General features: G+C 40.5%; 2 protein-coding genes across 2 annotated transcripts in view; both read left to right on the top strand.

The window, feature by feature from the left end:
- The window catches only part of LAD1 (ladinin 1), a 35,060-nt gene extending 31,202 nt beyond the window's left edge, over positions 1-3,858 (top strand). Inside the window, exons 9-10 of the mRNA XM_051998668.1 lie at positions 181-255; positions 1,242-3,858. Coding sequence (XP_051854628.1) covers positions 181-255; positions 1,242-1,247 — 81 coding nt within the window. The 3' untranslated portion in view covers positions 1,248-3,858. The remainder of the gene's footprint in view (positions 1-180; positions 256-1,241) is intronic.
- Positions 3,859-4,837: 979 nt separating this feature from the next.
- Positions 4,838-20,109, top strand: part of TNNT2 (troponin T2, cardiac type) — a 30,096-nt gene continuing 14,824 nt past the window's right edge. The window contains exons 1-8 of the mRNA XM_051996764.1: positions 4,838-4,849; positions 5,133-5,406; positions 9,954-10,005; positions 12,292-12,298; positions 12,340-12,418; positions 14,216-14,245; positions 17,175-17,237; positions 17,583-17,621. Coding sequence (XP_051852724.1) covers positions 4,838-4,849; positions 5,133-5,406; positions 9,954-10,005; positions 12,292-12,298; positions 12,340-12,418; positions 14,216-14,245; positions 17,175-17,237; positions 17,583-17,621 — 556 coding nt within the window. The remainder of the gene's footprint in view (positions 4,850-5,132; positions 5,407-9,953; positions 10,006-12,291; positions 12,299-12,339; positions 12,419-14,215; positions 14,246-17,174; positions 17,238-17,582; positions 17,622-20,109) is intronic.

Genomic DNA, 20,109 nt, shown 5'->3' on the forward strand with positions numbered 1-20,109 from the left:
CACCGGGGTGGCTGGATTGGGCTTTTAGCTAAAGGGGATTGGGTTGAGTTATTCCCAGTAATACCAAGCCAAGCAGCAAGAGATTGGATCTGGGAACCTTGAAGCCTAAACACACATTGGGAAGACAAGTATCCAGGTCCAGAATCCTTCTCCTTCAATCAGTCACTGTTCTCTCATCAGGACATAAAGAAGGAGGCAGTAACTACCAAGAAGAACTCATGGGGAAAGCAAGCCACCTCTCCTCCAGATAGCCAGGTGAGATATCCAGGAAGCATTCCTAGAATCACTTGAATTTGGGATTTCACTGGCTTCAGTTGGAGATTTCTCCTTAACTTGGGTGTCTTCTTAGGAAAGCAGGTCCAGTCTCATCCCCTTTCCTATTCTCAGTAGTGAAATTGTGGGTGAGGGTGTATCTGTGTGTGTGTGTGTGTGTGTGTGTGTGTGTGTGTGTGTTGCCAAGAAGGACCTTGGTGTAATGGATAGAAGACTGGATTGGAGTCAGGACATCTCAAGTATGATCCTTGCTTAGACTTTTACAATTTGTGTGACTCTGGACAAGTCGGTTAATTTTTCTCTGCCTCAGTTTCCTCATCTGTAAAAGGGGGATAGCTCCTACTTTACAGGGTTTTTGTAATGATCAAATGAGGCAGGATATGCATAGAACTTTGCCGACTTTAAAACCCTATATAAATCTTGGCTATTATTATTACTATTTCCTTCCATTATGTTTATTTGCATATTTTATATATTAAATATATAAAATCTAGAAATCTTCCATCTTTTGCTGTATCTGGGGTGATTTGGGCCAGCGTAGAGAAATGGTTGGTTGAGTTCCTCAGTGTTCTCAGCCTCAACGGAAATTGAGCCTACAATTCTTCTTCACAAGTTCGCAGCAAATATTTTTGGTTTTGGCCACTATATCTTTGGATGTTGAACTGGAGGTGGAATGGGCATTTCCTCCCTTCCCTGAAGCTTTTGTGTCTCCCCCCCCCCCCAACTATGATAAGATCAAATGATTTTTCTTCTGATCCTTCCTTTCCTTTTTTTTTTTTTTTTTTTTTCGCTAAGGCAATTGGAGTTAAGTGACTTGCCCAAGATCACACAGCCAGGAAGTGTTAAATGTCTGAGACCAGATTTGAACTCAAGTCCTCCTGACTTCAGGGCTGGTGCTCTCTCCAGTGCACCACCTACCTGCCCCTCCTTTCCTCGTTTTTAATGCACTAACACTTTTATGCCCACAGATCTGACAGGCGTGTCCAGATGAGAGGGGCTGAATCTGCAGCCTACATGCCAGGCCCGGGTATTTGGTCAATGCTGTCCACTTCACATTGCTCCCTCCAAAGCTTCCTTTCTAGTCCAGGAATCTCAGAACTGACTTGACTTCAGTCCCTGGAGCACCCAAGAATACTTGAGAGAAATATCACTGCCAAAAAGGGTGAAAAGGGAGAGAGAGCGGGATACCCCAGGGGAATCTCACCCAGCTCCTCCTTTGCTGAAACCATTGGACCCAGGAACACGTTGACATCTTCTCATTCTACCATAGGCACTGACACCTTTGGAAACACTGGACAGGGGAGCGAAGGCCTTGTCACTCCACTCAAACCCTCTCTGACCTTGCAAGGAAGAGAGAAACTATCCTGATCATCCCTGTGGGAGATTCTAGGAGGGAAAGAGGAAGGCTAAAGATACCTAGAACAGCCCTGACAGGGGTTGAAGAATTATGGCACCTTCAGAGTCTAGACTGAGTCCTGGCTCATCATTAATGTGTCCAGCAGGGCTATCCTCTGGAAGGTCTGCATCCCTGGTATTGCCTCTGCAATATAACTCTGTCTGCCTCTGATTTACCTCTCTACCTATATCCTGTCCCTCAATGGCTCCCAAGACCAGCCATCCTGTCCATTCTTATCTACCCTCAGGCCAAATGGTGAGGGAGAGAATTTTGACTTTGATGTGTCCAGATGCCCGTTCTTGGGTTTCTTCCTCATCTTCAAGGCAGTTCCTTCAGCTTCACTCTTCCCTTGCTCTTTTTCTATGCTTCCCTACCAAAATTTGCTTTCAGAAAAGGATCTGATAAGTACATTCATGTGAAGGTTTAAATAGCCAAAGCAGCTTCAACTCTTCTCCCTCCCAGAAGAGTTTGGTTTTAAACAAGGACCAAAGCTTTAAACTATGAAGATTAAACCAGGTGTGGAAGTCTTATCAGTGCCCTTGAAATTACTGTTTATTTCCGGTTCTCCCTATAGTCCAATGTTGGCTGGGCCATTTTGCTTCATTGTCTGTTGGAAGGGGACTCAGAGGCCACAGTCATCCCATAGGGTCACTCCTGCCTGCTCAGGATGCAAAACTGATGTTATTAAATGCCAGATCTCTGTGACTTTTATGATGCTTGCTCACTTTGTGGATGTTCCAAAGCTGGGGTTCATTGCCAACCAATGATGCCTATTAACTTGAGACAATGACCCCTGTGTGCTCAGGAAATTTTTTAGAAGCTTCATTTCCACTGCTGATTGATAGTCTTCTATAAATCCCTTGCTATCTTCCAGATGCTTTCACATTGATTTTGGGGGTATCTATTGTTCTAGAGCAGGGTTGGGACTTGTGAACCATATAAAGCCCACAAAATCATTTGCTAAGGCAATCTCAGGCGATAATGATCTGAAAGCCGGGTGCAACAACTTCCCACTGCTTTAGTTCTATAAGATGATATTTTTTATGGTTTGCGAATGATGTTATAGATATCTAAATGATCCTTGGCAGAAAAAAAAATGTTTTCCATCACTGTTTTGGAGTATTCAAGTACCTGTTTTCTTTCTCTGTGGAAAATCAAGAATTAACTAATAACCCTTGGACACCTTGAGGGAGGCTAGATTGGCAAAGTTAAGACAGGTAATCATACTGAGTTTGGTAATTGGCCAGGATCCTGTGTGATTCCTGGGAGCAGTTCAGAGCTCTGGTGAAAGCAATGTGTCAATCAACACGTATTAAGCACCCTCTGTGTGACAGGGCCAGGGCCAAGTGGAGCATAACTGACCCACCTTAAATCATTTGATTATTCTCAGATATTTCTTTGGTGCCCATTGTGTGCCAGGACTGTCTGGGGTATGAGAGAAAGACCTAAAGGAATTCCTATCTGGCTGAACTAGTTTTTCTTGTTTTACTCTCAGAATTGACCTGGATTAGTAGGGGACATCTGAACCTTCCCCACCCCAAGTCAAGGTGCAGCTAGGGACTTTAGGAGAGATCAGATCATATAGTTCAAACTAGACAACACCTTAGAAGTAACTGTTCTAATTCCCTCATTCTACAGAGGAGGAAACTGAATCAAAGTGATCGTGATTTGCCCAAACCCAACATCCTTGTTCCTTTGCTTATTGCAGTGTAATGAAGGTCCCTGCCTATAACTTGCTTCCAAGGCTTCAGAGGTGTTCACAGATCTCTGGCTTACTGTCACAGGTTCAGGGAGCACTGAATCAGGCATGAGAACACTTCCAAAGACATCAATATCTGTTCCTCCCCTCAAGGAACTTTTCCTCTAAGGGGAAGAGATAAGGCATGGACACATAAATATGATAAAAGTTGGAATATGATAAACACATAAAAGAACACAAAGTGCTGCAAGCTGAGAGGAGAGAGGTCTCTGAGAGATCAGGGAAGCCTTCATGGAGGAGGCCGCTTTTGAAGTAGATTCCAAGCTTGAGCTGGTCTCATGAGCCCTTTCTAGTTTGTTCTCTCTGATCCTGCTCTCCCCTCACTGGGCAGACCTTGATGGAAACTGCCCAGTTCCTTCTTCCAGTCATCCCAGAATTCCTCTTAGAATGTCTTTTCAGGGCTGAAATAAAATTGTTTCTGACTCCACAATATATTTCCTTATTACCTTTGAGCATTATCTTCCTTGTTACCAAAAACCAAGACTCTAAAAGGAGGGTTGAGATCTAATTTTAGTACTTGACAGAGACCATCAGGACTCACTTAGTCTATTCCCTAGTCTCTAGATCTCTTCAGATTTTGTGGAGGAAAGGAGGATGGAGGGATGGTGGGTGAGGGAGAATTTTAACCCTAAAAGCCCAGATCTCAGCATCAAGACACAACCTGAGATTTCTCATCCCCATCCCTGTGTGTCAAACTTCTGTCTGAAGACCTGGGAAGTGTCATGGTGATTCAAGAAAGATAAAAATTCACAGGGAAAGAAATTGATACTATAATATCTTTAATGGCAGCAGCAGAGGAATGTAGGGGCTGGGATGCAAGTTGGCAATTGTTTAATCTGGCATTCTGGACTCCAGCAGAGATCAGTGAGGGAGATGGGCCAAGATGGAGAGGAAATCTGTGCTTCGGCAGTCCCTCATTCTAAAAGCACTGTCTCGCCCACTTGTCTTTGCCTCTCTCCAAAACAGAGTTCTTATTCAGCTCCATCAAGGTTTTGACAGATACAATCCTGTGTCTTTCTTTATAGAGATCTTCAGGGAAACAGGTGCTCAAATGCCGCCCCTTCCCACCCCAGCTGTCCGTTCTGCTTGTGGCCCAACTGCTTCCACTAGTCAGTGTCCAAACTCCAATCCCTTTCATCAGGGTCCACTCCTCACCCACTCTTCTTTTCCCTGGGGACCCTACTCCTTCCCACTACATCCCAGATCCCAGGAGAAGAGTCAGACCATATAATCCTGCTTAACAAATGGAAAACTCAATTGCCTCCTCTGTGAGATGTCAAAAGAGATGATCTTTATGGATGCTTCCAGTGTGTCAATTAGTCAACAGCTCTAACTCCTATAAGTTGAAGCCTGGAAAATAAGTGAAATGCTGAAGGTCACAGGCCAGTTATGGGGAAGCAGATGACATAATGTCATTTCAAGTATGATCCAGAACTTGGGAATGTCACCTTGCACACACCCCTCCCTCCACAGGAGAGGAGCCTGGGCCAGCCATGTCCCAAATTGCCGGGGCACTGACTGAGGTTTAAGGAAGGCTGAACTCTATCCATCCCTACTACCCTACTCCGGTCCTGGCTCTCCTAGTTTCTGGGGCCCCAGCTCACGGCATCTGCTTATCAGACTTTTTAAGAGAGACAGCTGGCTTATGTCACATCCCTCTCCCCTCCACCCACCTCCCCATCAGGTCCCCCATATCTGCCCTAGTTTAAAATAGCCTGTCTCAGCAGCTGGACAATAGCTTGGGCATATAAGGCGTGGGGGACAAATTCCTCCAGCCTGGTCCTCAGCACCTGCCAAAATAGCAGCAAACCATTCCCCGCCCCACCGCCTGTGTCGACACATTCCTTTCACTGCGGGACTTGGCTCCTGAGAGCAGGGTCTCTCACGCTCACCCTCTTAAACCCTTGTCCTTCCCCCTGCGTACAGTTAGTTCCCAAGGAGCAGACACTAACCAGATCTCTGTTGAGCCGGGCCCAAGGTAAGCCTCCAGCCTGTCTAGAAAGGGGAAGGCAGAACCAGGGATGGGAGGAGAAGAGGGAAGTGCTTCACATCTTTGCCCACAGAAAGGCTGTTGGTCCTTCTGGGTCCTGATATGGGGGGATTTGGGTTGTATATCTAGGTGACTTACCATATTACCAAGTCTTTAAAAGGAGGGTTGAGGTCTAATTTGACAGAGACTACCAGGACTCACTGGGTCTATTCCTCAGTTTCTAGATCTCTTCAGGTTTTGTGGGGGAAAGGAGGATGGGGGGATGATGGGTGAGGGGAAATTTTAATTCTAAAAGCCCAGATCTCAGCACCAAGACGCAACCTGAGATTTCTCATCTCCATCCCTGCGTGCCAAACTTCTGTCTGGAGACCTGGGAAATGTCATGGTGATTCAAGAAAGATAAAAATTCACAGGCAAAGAAATTGATACTATAATTTCTGAAGCTTCCATCCATGCTGACTCTTTGAGAAACTATATTCAAAGTAGCCTTCTGTTTCCTTCCCTTCTGTAGGTTTAGGGAATGAGTTTAGTGGATGAGGAGATAGGTTAGGGGACCTTTCAATAAGTTGTGTTTGAGATTGGGTCCTCTCTCATTAATTAGAAGGGGTTAACACCATGTCTAGCTGTCCCCACAAGCATTTGCTGATGTCTATGCTGTTGGAGCAGTCGGTGAGACTATCCCTTATTCTTCAGAGTAACTCCTTTATTTAGTCTAGACAAGTGGCCAAAGCAAGACTCCTTCTAGAGGGCTGATGTAACATTTAGGGGGTCTGCGGAGTGTAAAGGATTTGGAATGATAGTGTCCATTAGAGCCCTCGAAGGGCTGAGCTCTCTGGATTATCTAGTCCATCCCCTTACTTGATGTAGGCATCTTCTCCACAACATCTCAGGAAAATGGTCAGTCAGCTTCTGCTTGCTTCTATCACTCAATCAACAAATATCTATATTAAGCACCTACTATGTGCCAGGCACTATAAGTGTGGCCAAGCTATTTCTGCTTCTCCACCATCCTATTGATGATGATTATTGTTCAGTCATTTGGTTGACTCTTTATGAGCCCAGTAGAGATACTGAGTAGGTTACCATTTCCCTCTCTAGCTTATTTTACAAATGAAGAAACTGAGGCAAATGAGGTTAAGCAACATGTCACAAAGCTAGCAAGTATGAAGTCTGGCACTCCATCCACTGCACTACCTAACTGTCTTACCTCCCTGGGGATTTTAATGCCTCAAGATATGTTCACTTGCATACTTTTTTGGAAAGTAATGTTACCTTGCTGCTCCCTTGTATTGTCTCTCTCACCATTTCTTTGTTCAGACAATTAAGAAATTAGGAAGCATCAAGATATTAAAAGGATCAGGAGCTAAATTATAGTCTTGATCCCTGCCTCTTCTTCCCTTCCTGAACCATTCCCCCACTCCAAGCTTACAGCAGGGAAGGATAGAAGGCCAATTAGAGACAAGGGTATGCAGTAGACAGTGTTGGACTAGGAGTTAGGAGTTGAAATCCTGCCTCAGAAACTTAGATGTGTCACACTGGAGAATTCACTTGACCTCTCTAAATCTCAGTCTCCTCATCAATAAAATGAGGATGATAATAGCCTTATCTCAGATTCATTTTAAGAATCCAACAAGGTAACATATGTAGAGCTCTCTGCTAGCTTTAAAGCTCTATATAAATACTAGATTCCACCTCCCCCATAAAAAAAAGCCCCTGCTCTTAGAGAGGGCAAGGATGCTTAGCACAGTGCCTGGCACACAGTAGGTATTTAATGCTTCTTAAACCTAGGGGCAAAAATTGAGACAAAAAATGAGATTTAAGTCCTTTTTTCTGGGGTGCTTCCTCTTGAAACCACACAACGTTAGAGCTAGCAGGGATTTAAAGGTCAACTAGTTGGAATACCCTCATTTTATACAGGAAGAAACTGAGACCTAGAGATGGAATATGGATTTGCTTAAGTCACATAAAGAGTGTTTCTTGACCCCATTTGGATCCCTCTCCTGACTTTCTTCAAATGTATTCCCTTTAATTGTGCCTCATTAGATTGCCTTCATCACCTTTTAGGAGAGATTTTTATAAAACATGAGCATTATATAGCATCTTAGAGTTGGAAAGGACCTTAGAAGCTGTTTTGAGTGGTGGAAAAAAAAGCAAGTGAGATAGGAGTATCTTCAGCAGCCACAGGAGGAATTTGTAGAAAATGTTGGCTTGAGTGTTGGAAATAGAGGAGGTTTAGGAGATGGCTTGCCTCTATCAGGTCCTTATCTAATCTCCCAAGGAACTCGGGGCCTCCCTCCCCCCCCATCTCCTGGGGATCGCTAGCCCCACTCCTCTCCCTTTAGTCTTGTCCCTCAGTGAGAGATTAGCTTGGCTGTGATTTTGGGACTGTCAGAACCCCATCACCCACTTCACATCCTGCCTGCTATTTCCGGAGATTAGATGATGATGCCAGAATACATGGAGAAGGGCCGGACTTATACTTATCTGCCCCACAGTCCTTGTGTTTAAAGCCTTCAATGGGAGATCCAGTCAGACAGAGCAGGACATGATGGGGGTGGGGTGGGCAGGCTGTCGACTGAAGAGAACATTTCAGGGGGGTCCAAACAAAGCTCAATTTTACAGAAAAAATTTGTCTTCAACCCACCCTGGTGGGGGCAAGAGCTACATTATGGGGATGGGCTCCTTGTAGGACCAAAGGCCCAGAGAGATATAGATAATTGACTTACTAGTTCCCAAGACTAGGCTCATTTCTCTGTGATCCTTTGGATGGGGTAGGTTCAGTTTAGATTAGAGCCCAGAACTTCCTCAGAATCCAATGGACTCTAATCTTGTACACATGTCACACCCACACACAGTAGGAGAGCCTCAAGCAGTCAAGTGCCACTGATTCAGTGTCCTATTCTGAATCCATCTCTCTTGGAACCACTTTAGACCAAATAAGACTGCTATGAAAAGGGATATCCTAAATCAATGGTTCTGGATGTGTGACTCACTGGTGGTTCTTCAGGATCACTCAGGTAGTTCACAGACTTGGTTCAAAGTTCAAGAGTAAGATGTGTTACTATCCATTTAAGATTTCTAAATAGAGAGATAGGCAGACATTTATATAAGGATAGAGACAGAGACATAGAAATAGACAGAAGGAAGGGTTGGAGAGAGAAAGACAGAGACAGAGAAAGACAGACACATATAGAGAGAGGAAGAGATAGAGAGAGAGAGGGAGAAGGGGAGAAAGAGGGGAAAGAAAGAGAGAGGGGAAGGAGGAGAAGGGGGGAGAGAGGGAAAGAGACAGAGAGACAGAGACAGAGAGAGGAGGGAAGGAGAGTGGGAGGGAGAGAAAGAAGATGGAGAAAAGAAGAAAGGAAAGAAGGTAGGAAGAGAGGGAGGGAGAAAGGAATTAGGGAACAAGCACTTATTTATTAAGCACCTATTATATGCCAGACATTGTGCTAAATGCTTTACAAATATTATTTCACAACAATCCTGGGAGGCAGGGCTATTGTGAATACTAGTTTAAAGTTGAGGAAACTGAGGCAAATGTCTAAGTTACACATAGCTAGTAAATGTCTAAGGTTAGATTGTCAATGTCAATTGTCAAATGTCAACTCTTCCTGACTCCAGATCTGGCACTCTTATACACCACACCACTTAGCTATATATAGAGAAAGGACACATACTGTTTGTTCTGAGGGACATGATTTTAGGAAACTATGGAAATACTGCTTTGATCAAACTCAGATTGTTTAATGACTCCACTCGTCATCACTATGATTTTTCTGACAGTTATTTTTTGCTCCCTTGCCAGAAATCCCCTATATGTGTTACCTTCTTCCATATAAATGTAAACTTCTTGAGGGCAGGACCAGCTTCATTTTTGTATTCATATCATTAGGTATCATCAGGTACCTTCCTGGTACTGGCACCTGCTTAATACTCTTCTTCATTCATTTAATTTCTCTTTTTTTTAATTTTTGGTGAGACAAAGTAAATCTGTGATTTTTTTTTTTTTTAAATTTTATTTATTTTATTCAGAATTTATAAAACAATCACTTCCATAAACATAGTATCTTCATTCATTTATGAATTCATTAATCTGATTGCCAACCTCGTTTTACAGATGGGGAAACTGAGACAGAGACAGGTTAAATGGCTTGTACTTACTATACAGATAGTAAATGAATCTGAATCCAGTTTCTCTGAATCCAAATCTAGTGTCTTACACAAAATCACACACATACATAATGAAAACAAATGATTGGAGGAAGCAGTACTAGAATCCAGATCATTTTCCTCCCATTATCACGAGTGAAGCTTGTCAAAGGACTGTGCTCCCAGAGATTTTTGACTTGGAGAGTACAATGAGTGGAGCCTGAAGAATGGTGAGAAGTCACTGTGTGAGGCTCCCAAAGAAATGCTCAAAAGCCCCTCTCTTTGCTCCTTCCCAAGGCACCATTGCAATTCTTCTTACAGAGCTGCAAAAGGAATATAGATTGAGCTAATTCATTTACAGTTAATGACTTTCTTTCTCTTTGGAGGGGGAGCAGACACCATGTCAGACACAGAAGAAGTTGTGGAGGAATATGAAGAGTAAGTGGTGGACTCCATGCCTTCCCTGTGTTGTGTGTGTGTGTGTGTTGAGTGTGTGTGTGTGTGTGTGTGTGTGTGTGTTTTGGTTTTTTCCCAGTCCCTGGTCATCTACTCCTTGGAGGTGACCATTTGAGAATAGGTTCCCTAGAGATGCAAATCTAGAAATGACGCTTTATTTTTAACACAGCCTATGGGGGAGGAAAGTTTTCAGATCACAGTCATTACCTTAGGACTGGAGATGGATTTAGAAATTTGGTAGGACCAGATTTCAGGTTCACAATAGGGTTGGGTGGGGTAGGGAGGAAAGGATATAGGCATTCCACCTGTGTGAGAGGCTGGTGAATGATTCAAGGAATCAAGTCGATGGCAGGGTGATTCTGTTGAGAAGCTGAATCTTGGAAAGATTAAATGGGTCACCCTAGGTTACATGGGTAATGTTATTCCAAAAGAGTCTAGACTGCCAATTTAGGCAGTTCCTCAAGAAATAACTTTGGAAACAGAGATCTTATCTCAGTATCCCGGACAACTCTCAGGGACAATAAATTATAGAGAAATCCTTGATATAATTCAGGGAAGAGAGATCATAAGTATTTATTAAGCACCTACAATATACTAGGTGATTTATTGAGCATTTATAAATATCTCATTTGACCCTAATAATAATAATAAATATCTAATATTTACATAGTGCTTACTGCATGCCAGGCACTATACAAAAGAATTATCTAATTTGATCCTTACAGAAATCCTGGGAGATAGGTGCTATTATTGTCCTCATTTTATAGATGAATAAACTGAGGTTAAATGGCTTACTCAGGGTCACATGGTTAGCAAGTATCTCAGGTTATATTTGAATTCAAATCTTCCTGATTTCAGACCGAGAGTTCTGTGCATTACACTACTTAGCCACCTCTCTCAAGGGAGGAGAGTGTCCTCACTAGGAATTCCTCACTCAGATAAAATCACAAGTCAGAGGGAAGAATTCCTTTTCAACAGGAATGTGTCATCTTCTATCTTATCTTTTTTGTTTGAAATGATCCCAGAACATGTCACTAGCCTGTGATTATTCTTTGATATTAAAGGTCAGTCAATCAGTCAATTAACATGTATTAAATGCTTACTTTGTGCCAAGTACTGAGCTAAGCATTTGTGGAGACAAATAAAGGTAAAAGACAATCCCCGTTCTGATGTTCTGTAAACTATTATGCAGGTGGATAAATGACTTGTAATTAGATTAGAGTTATTGGGATGTAAGCTCATCCAAAGATTCACTGAACCTATTGATATATTATTATTATTAACTTCCTAACTCATCTTCAATTATCATGACATATAAGCATTAAAGATGAATTAAAGGTTACTAATTATCTATAATATACTAAGTAGTTGGGAAGAAAAAGAAGTAGGAGACACAATCCCTGCCTTCAAGGAACTCAAGGGACCTGCCTATAATACTATATAATTATAATACATAATACTATAATAAAATACTTTTATGTTATATATATGCTATGTTCTAATACTAATAGTAACAATAATGACAACAACAGTTATAATTATTTGCAAATTATATAAAGTATTATATACATGCTAAGTGCTTTGCAAAGATTGTCTTATTTTATCCTTATAACAACCCTGGAAAGTAGGTGCTATAATTATCCCCATTTTACACATGAGGAAATTGAGTCATAAATACCATAGGGTATTTCCTATAAGATAAATACTATTGGATAAGTACTATAGGATAAATATTATAGGCAGAAGAAGCAGATAGAAATCACTGTGGGTAGGAATAACCAAGGAAGGTTTTGTAGAGGTGTTGGGACTTTATCTAGGTCCTGAAAAACACTTAAGACTTAGATAGTGGGACAGAAGAGAGAAAGGCATTTTCATAGTTGGAGGTTAGGAAGTGGAACACAGGCAGGAAATAATATGAAAATAGAACCAAGTTGGAAATGAGGAGAGCATTCCCAGGAACAGCATTGCTAGGGGAGAGAATGTATTTAGGGAAGTACTGAGAGATAATATAAAAACAGGTTAGAATCAGATTGAGGAAGCTTTTGAATGGCAGCTTAAGGATTTTTGACTTGATGTCAGAAAAATAAAGACTCCAATAAAATCAATCACTTAGCAAGCTGAGACAGGACAAATTTGTGTATATAAACTAACATGCATGTTTGTATGTTCACATGTCATATGTGTGTATAGATGTGTGTATATGTAGGTAGGTAAGAATAAAAGATTGTGTTGGCTGGCCATGAAATAGCGTTTCATTTTTCTTTTCAGGGAGCAGGCAGGTAAGAGCAGGAGATTTCTCATCATTTGGATCAAAAGAAGTTTTGGCTGAAACTCACTCATCTTTCCTTTTTTTTCTCTTCTCTCTTCCTTTTTCACAAAGAAGAGGCTGAGGAGGGTAAGTATCTAGTATCATTTTACTGCATATAATCGGGGAGAAGGGAGATGAGTCCATGAAATCAAGAATAGCCTGTAATCTCTGAATTAGCAGAATCTCCATTCTTACTTTCCCCACCAGTAGATTCCAATCAGAAAGCCAAAAGGGATCAACAATTTTTTTTTATTCAGTAGTATTTTATTTTTCCAATTACATATGATGATAGCTTTTAACATTTATTTTTGTTAAGACTTTGAGTTCCAAATTTTCTTTTCTCCCTCCCTTATTTCCCTGAGACAGCAAGTAATCTGCCGATCATCATTCTTAACAGACCAATCAAAAGTCCTCTTCCCCATGTGTAGAGTCTAGCCATTGAAATATATGATTTCAATGATACTGGAATTCCCAGGAAGAAACTCCCTCTACCAAAACTTATAGAATTGTCTTTCCCAAGGGGTCTAGCTAAAATGTTCTTTCCTTTTATTAAAAAAAAACCTGTCATTTTCTCCCTGCCATTTTCCAGTAATAACTCCCTAACACATTAATTATTCTCTTTTGAGCTCCCTCAGTGAATCAGTAGTCAGCAAGTATTTAAGAACTTACTGTATTCCAAGGTAATGTACCAAATCAGGGAATACAAAGAAGGCAAAAACATGGTCCCAGCCATGATATAGGAGTTCATATTCTAATGAGGAAAAAACATGAAAAATAGTGTAACTACATAATATATTCAGTATAAATGGATATACCTATATTTCACTGAATAACCACAAGACTTATCAGAATTTCTAAAAAATGTCTGAAAAAAGGCATTTCTGGGGTACTCATAAACCAAGTCGGACAACTTTCCTTTAGTACGAGCTAATTCTTTTTTTCAAGTTACTGCATGTAACTTCTAAACTCAGGAAATGAGTTTTCTATAGGGGGTGGATTTTTCAGGGTTTTGTAATCTCCTGGGTGATGACATTAGGAGTGGGTGAAAATGAGCAAAGTGTTCTTCCTTGCCAAATGTGTAATCTATTCCTTTGTGCAGGCTACCTCACAGGTCAAATGGTCTTTGGGATAATATATATCTCTGCTTATGGGAGAAACCAAATTGGATAGAGCAGGTGAAGGAAGAGGAGGGGAGGGGAGAAGAGAAGGGCAAGATCGAGCGTTATTGTGAAGACCACCAAATGCTTTGGGAGTTGTTTGGGGTTATTTCTTGCATTGCCATAGCTGGACTTAGACCTGCACTGGCATTCCAGGAAATATCTGTGTAAGGTGGGTCACCCTTGGGGCTTGATGAGCCTGGGAGATGAGCCAACTTTTTACAACAGGGTCTTGGGTGGGGCTTAGGTTTCTTGGCTTTGGGATCAATGTGTCTGCTGTGTATACTGGGATTTGGTTTTAATGCTTTCCTGTTTGGTGGCGTCCTGAGCTCAAAGAAGCATCAAAGAGCTTGTGTGATTTAATGGGTTCTTCCTTAGCAGCTACACTGCTGTGTTGGTCATGAAGGATTTTCAAACAAACCTCCAGAGGCTCAGAGAGGCTCCCTTGAACACATGGCTGATTGAGGACCAGGTCTCCTGATTCCAAGTTCAAGGCTCTTTCCATCTTATTGCATAAACTGTCCCTTATGTGGCCTAACAAATTTTTTATAGCTCTACTAATGTTTATGCCTGAAATGGGGTGGGACAATTGCCAGTTTGAATTTCTGGCTTGTAGAGGAAATAATGGAAGATAAGGGAACAATGTCCACTATTATCCTTGGCTTTCTGCTGCCAAACTAACTTTTCTCACTTTTCCCCTTTGCTGCTGCCATTCCCTGTGCTTCAGAAGAGGAAGATTGGATAGAGGAAGAGGACGGTAGTACAATATTTCATTTTGCTACACTTCCTACAACTTTTCATAATGATATATCCTAGGCTTTTTTTTTTTTTTGGTGGGGAGACAACCATTTATGTTACCTGCAATGAGGAGGAGGAGAGGATATGATGAGAATGTTCATGTCTTTATGTTTATGTTCTTTTTCTGTCAGCCTTCCACCTTCCATGGCCTCTAACAATGGCCCTAAAATTCTGCCTTCTTCAGAACTGTCTGTTTTTTTTTATTTGTCCTACATTCTTTCTTTTGGGCTGAACAGATGGGGTCCTTCCATGCTCTTCACTTCCTGGCTGCTTCATCACCCCACATACTCCATTATTCTACAAGATCTAAGAGGTCACTACCTGCTGGAGGCAGACATGCTGCTAGAGAAGAAACTTGTCCTCCTCTTGCTGCCATGGGTGTCAAAAAAGCCTATCTCCACAGTCGGGGAAAGTCAGAGGAGCTAAAAGCTCCTAAAAATACTAAGTCATGTCCTTAGAATGATACATTACTAAGAATAGTAGGTTGGAAGTCAAGAGACTTGGGTTCTAATTCCAGGTCCACCATTGACTAGGGACACTTTGTTTTACTTCCCTTGGTCTCAGTTTCTGCCCCGAAAAATAAGGCTTTGGATTAAATACACTTAAGGCCTTTTATAGTTTTAATATTGTGTATAATCTTCTTAATTAGTCTTTTTCAATCACCAAGACTACTTTCTATCCAATGAAGATGCCATCGCTTTATTAATCACTAATTAACATGTATCCATGATACTTTATCACTAATTAACATGTATCCATGGTACTATGGTATATTAGAAACTGAGTAGAAGGAATGGCATTGAAGGATGTCATCAGATATATTAAAAGATAAAAATATAGGCTAGTCATTTAGGGAGAATGAGAGACAACTGACAAACACTCCACATGAAATATTCGATTGCTATCCATACAATGGCAAATAATCTAGAAGAAAGTTCTTAGTATATTGGGTGGCTGTGGTGATTCATTTATGGCAGCACATGGATAAAAGTCACCCAGGATGAGCAGGTAGAAGAAATGAGATCTCCATAATTAGTGATATAGTCCTAGGTCTATCAAGACTGTAGAAGTCCTGATAGTATACTGTCTACCCCAATGTGGATGGAATATTTTTATATATAAACATAAATATTTATAAATACACAAGTATATATTTATAAATAACAATTGTGTATAAATATATGACTTAATATGTTTTATATAAAATTTATGTATATATATGAAAACAGAACCATTTGATCAACTTTCTGGATACTTATTAATATACTTAATATTTTTGAGTACAATGTAGACTTACAGCCTCACCACAGCTGCTCCATATGAACAAGTCTCTTCAAACTTTATAAATTTATTTTCAAAGGTGACACTAATTTCAAATACTAATAACAGGAAATGAACATAATTCCAGGATGGAATAACTCCTCTTTGCTCCTTACATTTCCTTGTCCCTGCCAAGAGTGGACATAGTTTCAAATGCCATGAGATCAAGGAACAGAACTTTCACAAAAATTCAGAAGATTTGTTAATCCAACGACACAAACATTTGTTAGTTATATTATACTAACACTAGTCCTTAGAGGTAGTAAAGAAAAAAAAACTGTTCTGCATTCTCAAGGAACTTGCATTCAACTGGTAACATCCTTTTTTGCTGCCATTGAGGAAAAGGGATGGGGAGGAAAGGTCAAATTAGTTGCTGTTCCCTCACCTTTTTGAAATATGGCAGACTAGCCGAGTTCAATCCAGCTTATTGGAGATATTGGGATGATATCTCTTCACTGTCTTCTACTCAGAGCAATGTAAGGTCTGGATGCATCATTTTTCTGCACACATTTTTGATGTGTGTGTGTGTGTATGTGTGTTTTAATCTTTAGAAAAATCTTAACAAATTCCAAACCCCACCTCTATCACCCCCAATTTAAAAAGATAAGATTCCATCCTCTACCCTTAAAATACTAGAATCATGGAATCTCAGATTTGGAAGGAACATCAGTAGAATGCAAGCTCCCTGAAGACAGAGAATGTTTCATTTTTTCAGTGTATCCTCATTGTCTAAGACAATGTGTCTTGAAGATTAGTTGAAGTTTAAATGTTGAATTGCATTGGATCTAGCCCAAATCATACTTGAAAAGAAATCTCCTTTCAAAATCTCTAACAATTGGTCATCTAGTCTCTAATTAAAGGCCTACACTAATAGAAAATCCACTGTCTTTTGAGATGGCCCAATTGTTAGGAAGTTTTTCCTTACTTGGAAGCAACATTTGCCTCTCTACAACTTCTACTCATTGCCTCTTTTCTAGGACCACACAGACCAAGTCAAATACCTTTTCTACCTGATAATTCTTCAAATGTTTGAATTCAGCAATCATTTATTTTTAAACTTTCTCTTTCCCTCTCCTTCCTTTCCTTCTTATACCTCCCCTTCTCTTCTCTTGACTTTTTCTTTCTCTTCCCTTTATCTTTCCTTTCCTTTTTCTTCTTTTCCCTTGCCTTTATTTTCTCCCTTTCTCAAATTACACACCGCTGTTCCTTTGATAGATCTTTCTATAGCATTCTTTTCACCATTGTCCTCTTTAGCCATATAGTTCATTAATGCCTTATTCCCCAAGGCTGTGACTATAACTGAACATAATGAATGAATTGAAAATCTACTTCCAATTGTACCTTCTCAAATTTTTATTTCCTGGGTTTGAGGTTTAGGTAAATTCATGGGTAGCTTCTTTTATCCAGAACAGGTTCTCCAATTTCACTCTGTGTCCTGATTGTAACTACAATATGTGTCTCTGAATCTATTTCCAAAGTTTTTTCTCTGTCCTTAGTCCTAATTGTGTCTGTGTTACGAAAGAAAAGTAGAAATCCTAGTCATTCATTGCCCTTTTCCCATCATCCAGAACAAGAGGCAGCTGCTGAAGAGGAAGAGGCTGAGCCAGAAGTGGAGGAGACCAATGTAGAAGGTAGGACAATTAGGGATAGGTGGAATTGATGGTCGAAATAAGGAAGTTAATACCTAGGTGAACCTAATTTTTTTTAATAGCCTGGCTAGTTTTGAAGATTTCCTTCTTATTTTTATTTCAAAGAGAATTCCACCATAAAATAATGGCCTTTAGGGTGAGAGTTTATGGAGCTGTTCCCTCTGTCTTTCATTCAGAACCTACCATGGCTTGAAATAGTCTGGTGAACAGGCTTTAATCCTCTCTGTGGGTTGACAATCAGACCAGTAGTAGGGAAGGACTATATTCATGTGGGATTCTTGGAGTTCAGGACTGTATCCTTTATTTGCCTTTTCTTTTTTTCTTTAGAAACAGAACAACAAGAAGAAGAAGTTAAAGAAGTGGAAGGTAATTTGGGAATGGTATCTACCTAGGTAGGATAGAGATGGGCCATGGGGGTCATGGAATGTGGGGAGGAGAAGGAAGCTGGAGGAGGAAGGAGAGGGGGAGTTTTGTTCATATTTCTTCTTCTGGTGGAGATGTTCTAGACTTCAAATAGATGAGTAAAGTGAGGAGGAAAGATGGGCTAGAGAGGGTGAATAGACAAAATCTTCCCTGGCAAACATAGGGTTTGGATACTGAAATCTCAATGTGTGCACCTTCTAATTCCCTGACAATTTACCCAGATTACATATAGATAAATTGAATCTGGGGCAGGTAAAAAGACCCCATCTAGTACTCCAGATACCTTACTGTAGATCTCACATTTGTGTTCATTTAGTCATTTCAGTCACATCTGACTCTTTGTGACCCCATTTGGGGTTTTCTTGGCAAAGATACTGGAGTGCTCTGCCATTTCCTTCTCCAGCTCATTTTATAGATAAGGAAACTGAGGCAACTGGGTTAAGTGATTTCCCCAGAGTCACATAACTACTAAGGGTTTTAGGCCAGGTTTGAACTCAGGTTTTCCTGACTCTGGCCCAGGCTCTAACCACTGCACCATCTAGCTGTCCCAGATCCCACATAAAAGTAATTAAACAATGGAGGCCTGAGCTGTAGCTAGCATTTGGCCGTGAAGAATGGAAATGCACAAAGAGAGAAAGATATCTCCTCATTATAACTCAACCCCTGCCTTCCTAAGATTGTTGGGTGCAGTTTCAAAAAGCTGATAACCCAAAATAGCAGATAATGAAAAAGACACTTCTTTTCAGCTTTAATAAATACGATGATTTGGATGGTGAGGGTGAGGGGGGGGCTGAGGAGGTATGAGGAGATAAAATGTTTTTCTAGATTCACATTCCTTTAAGATAAATCACTCAAATTACTTTGTACCCTTTAGATGGGAAGAAGTGGCTGACCACTGTATATAATCCACAGGCAAATGAATGCAACGTGGCTTCAGTGTCCATTTCAGTAGTTCTTGGGCATATACAATGAATAGTTTAGCAGAAAAAGCAGGTGTTGAGGATAATTTGGAAGAAAGGGAGGCCAGAGGCTTATTGTGGGCTTGAAACACCACCAGCAGCTGCTCAAGTTTTGGGTGACTCACCCTTGTGGGCCTCTATAGAGTCTAGGGGGAGTAATCTGAGAGGGCTGGGGGATGTGGGAGGGAAAGAATTCTTGGGTAGCAGCTTTGGAAGACTATTTATCAAAGATCTCTCTCACTCAGAGGTGGGGTAGGAAGTCATGTGGTGGGGGCAATGCTATGTCTGCCTGGGAATTTGGGGATCTTAGTATCAAATACACATAATGTGATCCTAGAGAAAAGACACTGGATTGGGAGACAGAATTCTCATTCAAATCCTAGTCTTGCTATTGACTAGCTTTGAGATCTCAAGCAAGTCTTTTCATTTCTTTGGGCCTCAGTTTCCCCATTTGTACTATAAGGGAGTTGAACTAGATCAGGAATTATTTTTTATTTTTAAAATTTAATAGTATTTTATTTTTCTATTTACATGTAAAGACCATTTTCAATATTCATTTTTTGAAAGATTTTTCAGTTTCAAATTTTTCTCCCTCCCTCCCTTCTTCTCCCCCTTTTCTAAGACAGTAAGAAATCTGATGTAGGTTATACATGTGCTATCACGTAAGACATATTTCTACATTAGTCATGTTGTGAAAGAAGAAATATAACAAAAGGCAAAAACCACAAAGAAACCTCAGCAAAAAAGTGAAAATACATGCTACAATCTGTATTCAGATTCTTGTCAGTTCTGTCTCTAGGTATGAATAGCATTTTTCATCATGAGTCTTTTGGAATTTTCTGAGTAGATCAGGAGTTCTTAACATAAGGAACACAGACCACCCCCTTCCATTAATGGGTTCATGGGTAGATTTCAGGCATTCTATGAACTTGGATAGGGAAAAACATCTTTATTTTCACTAATCTTTAAAATTTTGTATTTTCTTCAATTATCTAAAAGCATTATTCTGAGAAGGGGAGCCCAGTATTTCCCTTGACTGCCTAAGGGGTCAGGTGGTGATACAAAAAAAATTGAGAGTTTTTAGCTCATGTGATCCTCTGAACCCTCAATCCCAACACACCTATAGTGCTTCATAAGAGAACTTAGGCCCACCTTTTCCCAATAGGTATAAAAGGGTAATAAAGTGATGCAGACAGAGGACCTAATTTTCCATTGGTCCTTCTCTTGTAAGAATATTCTAATTGGTTTGAGGAGAAAAAAATAAATAAAAATCTTTAATGATTAGGGAGTTTCTGAGGAACTCTCCATTCTTAAAACTATAGCAAGAGTATATTTATATTATATACTATATAAATAGTGAGCATTTATGTAGTACTTCTAAGAATTTGCAAAACCCTTTGCAAATATGACATAATTTTATCCTCACAATGTGAGGTATGTGCCTTTATCCCCATTTACAGCTGAGGAAATTG

The sequence above is a fragment of the Antechinus flavipes genome, chromosome 4 (genome assembly GCF_016432865.1).
Source record: "Antechinus flavipes isolate AdamAnt ecotype Samford, QLD, Australia chromosome 4, AdamAnt_v2, whole genome shotgun sequence".
Lineage (NCBI taxonomy): Eukaryota > Metazoa > Chordata > Mammalia > Dasyuromorphia > Dasyuridae > Antechinus > Antechinus flavipes.